Source organism: Lithobates pipiens, unplaced genomic scaffold, assembly GCF_037356315.1.
Source record: "Lithobates pipiens isolate NorthernLeopardFrog02 unplaced genomic scaffold, aLitPip1_a1.2 Scaffold_1, whole genome shotgun sequence".
Classification (NCBI taxonomy): Eukaryota; Metazoa; Chordata; class Amphibia; order Anura; family Ranidae; genus Lithobates; species Lithobates pipiens.
In genome coordinates this window covers 204,477,591-204,490,970 of record NW_027507685.1, presented here as the reverse complement: position 1 = coordinate 204,490,970, position 13,380 = coordinate 204,477,591, and the positions used below count along the sequence as shown (strand labels likewise).

Here is a 13,380-nt window from a genome sequence, read left to right as displayed (position 1 = left end):
ATGCCACTGTCATCGCTACACTTTGGTCACAAAGGCTCTGACCCCAGAACATGTTTCTGTCATTATCTGGAAATATGGGAGTATTTTCCTCATTTTGCAGTTGAACAGAAAGAGAGAATTAGCATGTAAAGGCCCCAGTGCCTGTATTTCATTTACATTTCATGTCTGAATCCAACCCCCTGCAGATTTTAAACAAAACTCCCCCTGCCTGGTCCCTCCTTGAGGTCAGAGCTGCAGCCTGCTCCCTCTTTAACCCTTGTGTCCCATTTGCAGCCCCCAGGTTAATCAGGACAGGGTAAGGGGTCATGGTTTCTGCTGTATCCAAATCTTCACAGCTGGAACCTAAAACTCTCTGATCACCTGGAAGTAGCAACTAAAACTACACAGTTCAGGAGAGAGGGAGCTGGGCTGGAGCCTAAAGGCAGCAAACCCTTTGAATGTGGGATTAAAGGGTCAATAAGGGTCACTTCAGCTCCCAGAGGGGGTGTATGTACAAATGAAAACGACCCCTTACATCCCAAGCAGCAGATTTCCTTTCATCCTGCTCTTATCTCCCTGGTGTTAGGTTTTCTAAAAGCTTTCACAAAAGGAACCATAGAAAATCAAGTTCTCCCTCTAACTGCTGCAAGTTCCTCTGTGAATGTGTGTTGTTACTAAGCCTGCTGCTACCTGTTAGCGATCAAACATTTAACTGCCTCTTGTGACCAAACAAGAGGTTGATAAGGTTACTGGATCAATGGTGGCGTTCAAGACTTGTATAAAATGTATACCTTGTACAGATACGTCGAATATAACATACGTGCCAAATGACTGCACAATGTGGAACTTCTTATGTTTCCTGATTTGCATGTCAGTAAGGATAATCTAAGCCACAGTGGGCCACATTCTATGTCTTAAAAAGCAACTGAAATGCAGGATATTGTTCTAGGCTTCGTGCACATGGCCAGACAAGGAGTGTACAGGGTGCTCACTCTGCCCATTGAGATGAATCAGAAGATGTGGCTGTATGCAATAATGTGGTGGTGGGTGGGGGTGAATAAGGCACCCACACATTCACACACCTACAGATAGTGTGTGTTCGTGGCATATGAATGCGCGTGTGCTTTACGCAACCCCTGGCACAAAATATTCAAATTCATCTCAATGGGCAGCTATCCATGGCAGCAGCATGGTTGATGAAAAGTGATTACACTGCACACTCTACGGCCAAGTGCACAAAGGCTTAAAGTTAGGAGCTGCTGAAAATGATCAGATGTTACCAGTTGACTATTATATATCTATTCATTGCCCTAAGCCTACCATTAATGGCTCAAATTTTGATCAGTTCCTACTGAATCTGATGAAATTTTACCCTGTTGGTACCACCTGGCTTAACAAAAGTTGACTTTTGTCATAGAAGCTGCATGGAAGTTGTAATGGAAATTTGTAGGTTCTGTATATAATTGTATTCTATTTTATATGTATTGCACGATGCCCTCACTGTGCACACGGCAATAACAATGTTTTCAGTACATGTTTTGCATTCTTTCAAGTCCTGATTAGAATTAGCCGGCCTATGTAATGCCCCTTGTTACCATAAACGTACAATTGTAATATTAATGTTATACCTACGTAATCATGTGTATAAAAACGTTCAAATGCGTCATAATAAAGAAGAACGGTTATTTGAAAAGATGCTGAGCGTATCTTTTGTGTCTGTTCCTTACTGCAGTAGTTATTAATTTGGAACCACTAATCAATATGAGGATAGGAGTTGCCTATCATCAAAATATCCATTTCAAAGTCAATATGATTGGATCCAATTAGAAGCAGTCACTGTTTGGGTATTCTGACAGCCACTGGTGCCAGTTTTCAGAATACTATAGCCAGCAGAGGAGATTCCATCATGATCAGTTGCTACTGAAACAGATGAAATTTGGCCCAGTTAGTACCACCTGGCTTAACAAAAGTTGACTTTTGTCATAGAAGCTGGGTGGAGGTCAATGTGATTGGAACCAATCCGATGAAGTCACTGTTTGGGTATTCTGACAGCCACTGGTGCCAGTTTTTAGAATACTATAGCCAGCGGAGGAGATTCCATCATAATCAGTTTCTACTGAAGCAGATGAAATTTAGCCCTTTTGGCACCACCTGGCTTAACAAATGTCGACTTTTGTCATAGAAGCTGGGTAGATGTCAGTGTGATTGGATCCAATTGGATACAGTCACTGTTTGGGTATTCTGGCAGCCACTGGTGCCAGTTTTTGGAAAACTATAGCAAGCAGAGGAAATTTTATCATTCACACTGCTTAGCGTGGATGGAGGAATCTATTTGCGGGCTGAATAGGAGAAATGCATACTTGTATGGCTAGCTTTTAGGAGAGCATCTAATATATAGACTAGAGGCTGCCAACCCTGAAAAGTGTTGTCTGTCCCCTCCTTTACATAATATTAAAGTGACGAGCAAGCCTTACATACAACAGATTAGGGGAAACTGTTATGCTGCGTACACACGGGTGAACTTTCCAGCAGACTAGGTCCGACGGGATCAGTCCGTCAAACAATCCGATCGTTTGTGGGCTAGTTCCGATCGTTTAAAAAAAAAAAAAAATCAGATGGACCTAGAAATAGAACATGTTTCAAATCTTCAAATCTATTGGACGGACTAAAAATCGGGAAAACCACTCGTCTGTGTGCTAGTCCGACAGACCAAATATGATGCAAGAGCAGCTATTGGCTACTGGCTATTGAACTTCCTTGTTTAGTCCCATTTATGTCATCATGTTCAAAACACGTGGCCAAGTCCGTTTGTTCGGAAAGTCTCTCGGAACTACGCCGAAAGTCCGTCGGGATGACCGTTGGACCTAGTCTGCCGGAAAGTCCAGTCGTGTGTACGCGGCATTACTGCATTCTGGGAGCAAGACTTTCTTTTCCCTGGTTCAGATCTGTCTCATTGTGACATACTGATGAGGGTTTATATTAATTTACATATTTAGGAACACATTAGGAACTCATAAAAAGTAGGAGCTCATTCAAAATACTAACAACAACTTACAAAGCCATCCACAACTCGGCCCCCAGCTACATCACTAACCTAGTCTCAAAATACCAACCTAATCGTTCTCTATGTTCCTCCCAAGACCCCCTGCTCTCTAGCTTCTGTGTTACCTCCTCCCATGCTCACCTCCAGGACTTTTCCCGAGCCTCTCCTATTCTATGGAACTCCCTACTCTAATCTGTCCAACTATTTCCTACTCTGTTTGCTTTTAGAGAATCCCTGAAAACCCTCCCCTTCAGAGAAGCCTATCCTGCCCACACTCAACAGCTGTACTTTTATCTTCTCCATCCGATCATCCCCCACAGTTATTACCTTTTCTATCACTTGACCCTCCCTGCTAGATTGTAAACTCTAACAAGCAGCGCCCTCTGATTCCTTGAATTGTATTGTAACTGTACTGTCTGTCCTCATGTTGTAAGCACTGCGCAAACTGTTGACGCTATATAAATCCTGTATAATAATAATAATAATGCATTGCAAAAAGATAATATGATGCATGCACAATGTGAAATTAGGGCTCATACACACAGGGCGTTTAAAAAAAGCCAGCGCTACGGTAGCACTAAAAACTCAGTTTGTTTGCATTTAGCCTTGTTTTTACGTTAGCGTTATTGCGTGTTTTCCCATGTTTTTTCATGTGAGCATTTTTGAGCGTTTCTTCAAAACACTCTTTATAATGTAAAAACGTCATAGCCACGTTTATTTGCATTTTTTGGCGTTTTCAGTTTTTTTTGCCCCTGGAAGCATAGGCTGACGTTTTTTTCTACTGCCCCTAAATGCTTATTTCTCCATATGCCTCTTGACAGTTTATGTTGGCATGGGCACATAGACACAAAGGCTAACATGGAGGGGCATTTAGAGGCAGTTAAAAAAAAAAGGTCAAACGCCCCCAACAGCAGCTGTAAAAACGTCCTGTGTGCATGAGCCCTAACACACAGCAGTCACATTTCATATACACAAATACACTCCAGTCTGATTGTTGAAAATATATTATTTGGGAAACAATTGAACATTCTGTAGGGATGTTTTTAAATTACATTTAATATACAAATTGTTGCAGCTCAATTCACATAGCACTAATAGTTCTTTACTTTTTCCCTCAGAATAATTCATGGATACGCGACCACGATGAAACAGGCTCCACCCACTCAGGAACGCCGGGTCCATCCAGTGGAGGGTTGGCTTCGCAGAGTGGGGATAATTCCAGTGAACAAGGTAATGCTTCAATTCAGCTTATAATGACTATGGTCTCTTTGTACATATAGGGGGTTATTTACGAAAGGCAAATCCACTTTTCACAAGTGCACTTGGAAGTGCAGTCGCTGTAGATCTGAGGGGGACATGCAAGGAAAATAAAAAACAGCATTTTAGCTTGCACATGATTGGATGATAAAATCAGTAGAGCTTCCCCTCATTTCAGATCTTCCCATCACATTTACAGCGACTGCACTTCCAAGTGCACTTTCAGTGCAAAGTGGATTTGCCTTTAGTAAATAACCCTCATAGTATACTAATGCCTATAACTGTGTCATGTGGTCAGTTAAACTGGTTGTAAAGGTAAAAGTTTTTTCACCTTAATGCGTTCTATGCATTAAGGTGAAAAAACATCTGACAGTGCCGGCTCCCCCAGCCCCCCCCCCCCTGTTTTACTTGCCTGACCCCTCAAAAGTCTCGCGCTCGCCCCCGACATCCTCTTCACTGCTCACCCTGGCCGTTGATTGGCTAGAGTGGATGGATTAAAAGCAGCGCAGCCATTGGCTCGCGCTGCTGTCAATCACATCCAATGATGCGGCGCGCCGGGGGGGCAGGGCCGAGTGATACAGTGAGCGGCTACGGCTGCTGGCTGTATCACGGGAGCGCGCCCGCAAGCACTCCACATCATGCGAGGGAGCTTGCGTGAAGTTGTGGAGTCCTGGTGGGAGAGAGCCGAGACAGCCACTGAGGGACCCCAGAAGAGCAGGTTCGGGGCCACTCTGTGCAAAACAAGCTGCACAGTGGAGGTAAGTAGAGCATGTTTGTTATTTAAAAAAAAAAAAAAAAATGCCTTTAGTGATCCTTTAATGATAAAAAATACTTATTTTTTTGTCAAAAATATTGATACAATTTTGAATTATTAATTTTAATGATATATAAAAATATTTTTATTTGTGGACTCTCCTACTGCTCACCTTTGATAGAGCAGCCATCTTGGGTCATAGCCGCTTAGTGGCGCAGTGTCTGATCATTGAGCCGAGGGGGCAGAGTGGGCTAATGCTGATTATAATCACAAAGGCTGCTGAGGAGAATGCAAGATTGTTCTTTTTGCAGAATTGGGTGAAGAGGTAAAGCCAATCAGAGATCATTGAGTAAGGGGGGGTTGGGGGGGGGGGGGTTGGGGGGGGGGGGGGTGGGCACTAGACCCCACCAGGGACAATTGGGAAAGCCAGCTGCATTTCGAGTTGGTCATGAAGGCATTTCAGTGTTTGCTTATAGATCAGGATGACTGATATGGTAATTAGGAGCGGGATTCCAGCACTTGGCCTGTACAGGGAAAAGAATGGGAGTCGGGGAAGTGCCTGAGCGAGGGGCCACAGAGAGGGCAGCCATGCACTCTGCAGGCTTGACCCTGTGTTGTCCTAGGGGAGCTCAGTGATAAACTGCTGAGAGCTCTCTCTTCCTCATGATTCACCATTCAGATCTGCTGACCATACATAGCTACTCCATTTCATTCTGTAATGTCATCTGTAACATGAATATCCTAGTCAGCGTCCACAGGGTACAGCACCCCCCCATTCCGCCATCATTAAAATGACACGTTAACGAATTGGGTCTATGTGCCCCTGCAAGAGACTTAGCACTGAAATCACAGCTTGCTTTTCTCCTTGTGCCAGACCGAGGCCCCCCTCTCTTATTGCACCACCCACCCTCCTTTCCTCTCAAACTTCAAGGTCATCAGATAAATGTGCAGAGCCAGTTCTGTGCGTTAACTGGGCTGCTGAAGAAGTTTTTTTTTTTTTTCCCATCTGTGTGCGACCTCTCATTCATAAATATCTTCGTGTCCCCCCCCCCCCCCCCCACCCCCTCCACTGCCTGACACAACTCCCCCCTTCGCCACTTCTCCATACTGCTTCACTGTGTGTCTGCTTCATTGACTCACAGCAAGGGCTGCTATAAAGCCACAGGGAGTGTTGGTTAATCACAGAATAATCCTAAGGGGGGGCCCCAGTATACAGCCCCCAGATCTGCGCTCTCCCATCGCAGTGACACCCTCCCTCTTCCAGTCGCTCCTTGCAGTATGTAAACTGGATTAGTGTAAAATAAACAACTGGAACAGACGTGTGCTGGCTGTTCCACTAACTGCCATTCTAGCTTGGACCTGGAGGATCTCATCCAGGGCCTGTTGTAGCTGGAAGCTTAGGCTGTCCTTAGGCATAAAACAGCCGTTGATTGTACAATTTAATATGAGAGATCGCTCCATATACACTAACAATTTTCCTGTGTTCGTGGTGCTAGGTAACATCAAAACGCTTACAGGCATGGGCACTGTCGTGCCACACTAATGCCCTATACACACGGTCGGACATTCCGACAACAAAATCCATCGGATTTTTTCCAACGGATTTTGTGCCAAACTTGTCTTGCATACACACGGTCGGACAAAGTTGTCGGAAAATCCATTCGTTCAGAACGCGGTGACGTACAAAACGTACGTCGGGACTATAAACGGGCCAGTAGCCAATAGCTGTGGTCTCTTAACCTCCCTGGCGGTATGATTATTTCCGATTTTAGGTGCTGAATTATTTTGCATGGAAATTTGGCGTTTTATATCGTAGGCCTGTAATTCTTAGAAATAATTCACTTAAATCTGGCTAAACCAGAGTCTAGTAGACATTCCGGGTATAATAAAGTTTGAAAAATGAATCATAAATTATAATATAATAAATAACTATAAATAATTATACCAAATAATAATTTAATAATAATAAAAATGATTCAATAATGTAATCAAATCTAAAACACAGAAATTTGCTCAGCTGCAGAATTGTCGCTGTCATTACTTTTCAGTGTTTGATGACGGATCTCCCCACAAATCGATATCGCTCAATTATATCGCTCAATTCTGCGAGTGATTCTAATTTATTATCGCTGTTTTCTAGCTGGTCTAAAACCACTTTTGATGTAAAGGGACACTTTTTGGTTGCTATGGACAATCTCCAAATTCCAGACAGAAAAAACAGTATTTATAATATAAAAATGCATGCAGTGCACTGGGCAGACCACTAGGGACAAAGGGGGTGTGTCTTTTTTTTATACAGTACTGTAATCTGTAAGAGTACAGTGTACTGTATGTGTACTGTGTTTTTACTTTTTTTAATTTGGCGCCGTTCTCCGTCCCCGTGCGTGGCAACGCTCGCAGGGAACGGAGCCCGGTGGAACTCGCCACTGTGTGAATCGAGCGAGGAGACGGCTCGCACACACAGCGGGGAGACATTACAGGATTCAGTGGACAAGGTAAGTAACTTTCCCTGTATCCTGCGATGCAGCCCCGAGTCTGGCTTGGGGTTACCGCTAATGGTACTGGAATTCCACCCCGAGCCAGACTTGGGAATACCACCAGGGGGGTTAATTCATTCTGAGCATGCGTGGCACTTTGTCCGTCAGAATTGTCTACACACGATCGGAATTTAAAACGATCGGATTTTGTTGTCGAAAAATTTTAGATCCTGCTCTCAAACTTTGTGCGTCGGAAATTCAGACAGAAAAAGTCTGATGGAGCGCATACAGATTTTCCGACAACATGATCCGATCCCGCATTACACATGTACAGCATGTCACAAAAGTGAGTACACCCCTCACATTTTTGTAAATATTTTCATGTGACAACACTGAAGAAATGACACTTTTCTACAATGTAAAGTAGTGATGTACAGCTTGTATAACAGTGTAAATTTGCTGCCCCCTCAAAATAACTATACGCACAGCCAACAATGTGTAAACTGCTGGCAACAAAAGTGAGTACACCCCTAAGTGAAAATGTCCAAATTGGACCCAAAATCAATGAAAATCAATATTTTGTGTGGCCACCATTATTTTCCAGCACTGCCTTAACCCTCTTGGGCATGGAGTTCACCAGAGCTTCACAGGTTGCCACTGGAGACCTCTTCCACTCCTCCATGACGACATCACAGAGATGGTGGATGTTATAGACCTTGCACTCCTCCACCTTCCATTTGAGGATGCCGCACAGATGCTCAATAGGGTTTAGGTCTGGAGACATGCTTGGCCAGTCCATCACCTTTATCCCTCAGCTTCTTTAGCAAGGTAGTGGTCGTCTTGGAGGTGTGGTCGAACACAGGCACTATTTTTACCATAATTTTTGTGGCACTTTTCGGCCGCTAGCAGGGCGTTTTTACCACTCCCCCCCCCGCCACTGGCGGCTGGAAAAGGGTTAAATGCGCCCGCAAAGTACCACTGTAGCTGCGCTTTGCCAAGTCTTCCACAGCGCTGCCCATTGATTTCAGTGGGCAGGGGCGCTGTAGGAGTGGTGTATAGGCTCTTTACAGGCGCTATGCAGGCGCTATTTTGTAGTGCTATAGCGCCTGTAAAGCGCCACAGTGTGAAAGCAGCCTAAGGCATATTTTATTTCACCCAAAATAGGTTCTTTTTTTGCTCTGCTCAGTAGACATCTGGCAGAACCTCACAACTATCACTAGACAGAATGGGACAGATTCACAAAACCTGGTGCATACAAAATCCGGTGCAGCTGTACATAGTAACCAATCAGCTTCTGATATTATTGACAAAACGTAATTGAACAAGCTGAAGTTAGAAGCTGGTTGGTTACTATGCACAGCTGCACCAGTTTTGGAAAATCCCCCCCCCCCCCTCACGTATTTTTAACAAAAATCGGTGTAATAATCTTTTTTAAAATTTTTTTACATCCAAGATATCTCTCAATGAGACACCTGTGCAGTATAACCCCCTAATCTGTGTGATAAAACCTTTCCTGACCTGAAAACAGAGCTACACTTTAGTAAATTAACACTTTTACATGTTAAAATTTTAAAAATATGTATTTTCCCTTTCTCTCATTAAATGTATATGCATAATGCCTAGTACACATGATCAAAAATCGTACGTACTGATTGTACGATAATCTGATCCTTAGTACACAGCTTTCGAGAGCCAATCATGACAGTTCATGCTAAATTATCTGAAGTGGCAAATACAATTTTTTTTCTTGTACAATACCAGATCGTATGACTTTAATTTAATCTGTAGTTTTTGTCCAAAAAAAAAAAATCAAAATGGCAAGACTACACATGGAGACGACAGATTACATTGCAACACATTACATCACTTCTGATGTTGTATTGTGTCGTACGAGAATTTTCGCAACTTTAGTTACCACTCTATTTTCGATATGGAGATCAGTATGCAAAAAAAGCCACAAAAAAAGACAATCATTTGTCTGAAATACTCATCGTATGTACGAGGCTTAAGAAGCCAGCCATACTAGAATGTTCAATAGGAAGGCTCTACATCCTGCCTAGTAGCAGTGCACAAAGGTTGTGCCTTTCTTATCCTCTTTTGTCACTGCAAGTTTACAAAGACAGTGCATATATAATATAGTCTGATTAAAAAGAACGGAGTCTCTAGAGACCTGAAACAACCCATAGCTCTCTTGGTAGCCATGGACCTTGTGATCCATGTTGTCCAGTTTTAAAGCACACAGGGGAGCTGCAAACGTTTTAAATTCTTGGCAAGAAACAATATTTCCAAATTAGGATTTATCATATTCATGTTTAGAATCTAAGGTTCCATATTATATCTCCATTCATCTCACATAGAAGACTACAACCAAATCATTTTATAAAGTCTTAGCCCTTGTACACATGGTCGGACATTCCGATGGACAAAGTCCGATAGGACCGTGTTGTCGGATAATCCGGGAGTATCCGACGGACCAAGTTTTCCAGCTGGGCTATAAAATTTTCCGACAACATGATCCGATCGGACTTTGTCCGATCATGTGTAGAGAATTCCGATCGGACAAAGTGCCACGCATGCTCAGATCAAATTCCTAGACCAAAGCTATTGGCTACTAGCCTGAACGTAGTCCCGTCCTAACGAAATAACGTCATCACGTTAAGTACGATCGGATTTTCTGACAACATTGTCCGACTGTGTGTATGCAACAGTTTCGGACAAAATCCGACGGATTTGGTTGTCGGAATGTCCGACCACGTGTACAAGGACTTATACTAGGCATACACATAGTGACCCCAAGAAGAATAAAGAGCACTGCTCTAAGCACAAACAACAACCCGGTGGCTTCAATGCTTGTCCAGTCTACTGAAAATGACTGTCAGAAAGAATAAAGAGCCACACACCAGTTGCCTGCTCAATCACCCTGTGTAGAAAAATGGCTTCATCATGTCTCCTTACAAGCCACGCCCCTTTGATGCGTTTCACTCTCCTCCAAGCCGAGTCATAGAGGTCTTTTCTTTTTAAAATCAAACACATAGCTGCATGTGATCCATCACATATCTAACTTTTAAAGTAATATTTGGCTCAGCACAACAAAGGTCAAACTCAACTAGGTTTTCTGCTAAGACCGGTCATTGACTTTAAAAGAGAAAAATTGTTAATTGATCTATGAAGGTTCCAATTTATCCAGGTCATGATAGATCTAATTATAGTAGTTAATCACATTCAACTGGACTTGTTCTGCAATATTGAAAAGGTTTCTCAGCTTGTCCAAGACACTTCTTCCGTTCTAATGAGTCTCAGGGAAATATTCCAGAATTTATATCCAAACAGGGAGCACCAACACCTCAATCCAATTATCATGGAAAAGCAGATGTTATTGTCTTAAGGGCACGAGGGGATTTTCACACCTACCCTCTTGTCCTTAGAGATGAACATCTGCCTTGCCATGATAATTGGACCAAGGTGTTGGTGCTACTCATTTTGGATATAAGTGCTAAGGAATTTCCTAACAATTATTAAAATTTAAGAAGGGATTTGGATAAGCTTCAAAATGCATCCATTATTACAGAATAAGTCCAGCTAACTACTGCTAAATATTTTTAATTGATCAAGCCAACAAATGTGTGTAGTTGATTCATGTAGACAGTCAACGAAGGATCGTATCACATATACCCTTCACACAGAGCTGAGATGACAGTTGTTGAGTCTGGATTTTTTTGGGTAGATTAGTGATTATCTCTCCAATAATAATGTCCTCTCTTAGGCTTGCCGTGCACAGAGCAAATTTCTTTCCTGCAACCAGACAGTGTTGATGCAGGAATCCCTCCTGCCGGGCCATTGTTTTCTCCCGGGTGGGGGAGAGTGGGGGAAGCCATCCTCGCTGCAAGAAGACCGGGATTATCGCTAGCAGCTATAGTAGCTGCTAGTGATAATCGCAAGAGAATCCGGCAGGCTGGTATGCTATGATTAAGGAACAGTGAGAGTGGTTTGAAACACGTCAGCTGCTTGCATTTCATTCTTATTTTGTGTGGACTAAGTTTCAATAAAGGAATTTCTTTGCAGTGCAGCCATCCGAATCCTTTTTCTACCCACATGGTAGGTTGTGTAACTTGGTACATTCAGCCTGCCCATTAACGGTTCGAATCTAAACCGGTTCCTGCTGAACTGGCCGAGATTTGAATCGTGTATGGCCAGCCTTAGACAGGCCATAGATGATCCGATTTTCTTTCCTGCAACCATAGCTCATTGCGGAGCTATTGTGTTCTCCCAGTGGAAGGGGGCAATAATTGCATGAAAAATCTGACAAGCTGGTTCTACCCAGGTCGATCCATCAATTGACTTGGGTATAATCAGCCTGCACATACATGGTTCGAATCTCGACCGGTCCCTGCTGAACTGGCCAAGATTCAAACCGTCTGTGGCCGGATTTAAAGGAAACAACCAACCTTGCAGGTTAGAATAATTATCCTGTTCCCCTTGAAAAGCAAGCACGAGTCTCCTCTCAGCTCCCTGCCATTACCCTCCCCATTACCAAATACTCCTAAGATCGACTTGGAGAGAAATATCAGTGGTTGGACCTTCCTACCACCATCTCATGTCTATGGCCAGTCTAAACCACACAGCTCTGGTACAAATCCAAAGGGGAGTTTCTGATAAAAAAACATTTAAAGATTGTGAGTAAACCATGATAATCCATGTATTAGAGAAGTATTGCTGCTTTAGACTATGCACTCAGAAAGCATGTACAACCATTCAAATGCTTGTGTTTATTCCATTGTCAGTGTCTGTAATCTAGAATTTCCAGTTTGGCTCCCAAGAAGTACTATTTCCCAAGTTGCATTTGTTAAATGCATCACAGGTTATTATATTATTATAGAGGACATACACTGATCAGCCATAACATTATAAACACTGACAAGTAAAGGGAATATCTTGTTACAATGGCATCTGAAAATTGGTGGGATATATTAGGCAGCAAGTGAACATGTTGTCCATGAAGTTGATACGGTGAAAGCAGAAAAAATAGGCATCTCAATTTGTTGTGTATGGGGCTGTGAAGCCTATGGTGGCCGATGTCCACAGCCAAAAACTTCTACAATGGTCACATGAACATCAGAACTGGACTATGAAAGAATGGAAGTTTGGCCTGGTCTGATGAATCAAGTTTTCTTTTACATCATATGGATGGCTGGGTGCATGTGCATCACTTACCCGGGGAAGAGGTGGCACCAGGATGCGGTATAAGTAGGCAGGTTGGCAGAGTCAGTGTGATACTTTGGGCAATGTTCTGCTGGGAAACCTTGCGTCCTGCCATTCATGTGGATGTTATTTTGGTGTCCATGCCTCAATGGGTTAGGGCTGTTTTAGCAAAAGGGGGCCATACTCAATATTAGGTGGGTGGTCATATTGTTATGGCTGATCGGTGTATATAGCGCCAACAGTTTGCAGTTTACAATGTAAAGGGAGACAGTGCAATTACAATACAGTTCAATACAGAAGGAACAGGAGGGCCCTGCTCATGGAGCTTACAATCTAAATCTAAGAGCATTTATATGAATTTTAATGCATTTACAATGCAATTCTATAGAGTTCTCTTACAGCCAGCTAACATGTGTTGATCCTACAGAATATGGGCCCAGGCATAGCCTTAAAAAGGGATAGTAGTGTTATGTATTGTAAATAAGTTGGATTTTAAATATATATTTTATATATATATATATATATATATATATATATATATATATATATATATATATATATATTTTTTTTATATATATATATATATTTTAAATATTTTAGTATTTCAGAATAAATTAGAGGCACTAGATTGCAGCCAGATGCATCAGCAACTGCACGGAAACTGGAGAAGT

At 42.6% G+C, this 13,380-nt stretch overlaps 1 protein-coding gene across 3 annotated transcripts in view; it reads left to right on the top strand.

Moving 5' to 3' along the window:
• Positions 1-13,380, top strand: part of MEIS3 (Meis homeobox 3) — an 86,349-nt gene that overhangs the window by 33,061 nt on the left and 39,908 nt on the right. For all 3 annotated transcript variants that reach the window (XM_077480740.1, XM_077480759.1, XM_077480750.1), the window contains exon 7: positions 4,141-4,252. In XM_077480740.1, coding sequence (XP_077336866.1) covers positions 4,141-4,252 — 112 coding nt within the window. The remainder of the gene's footprint in view (positions 1-4,140; positions 4,253-13,380) is intronic.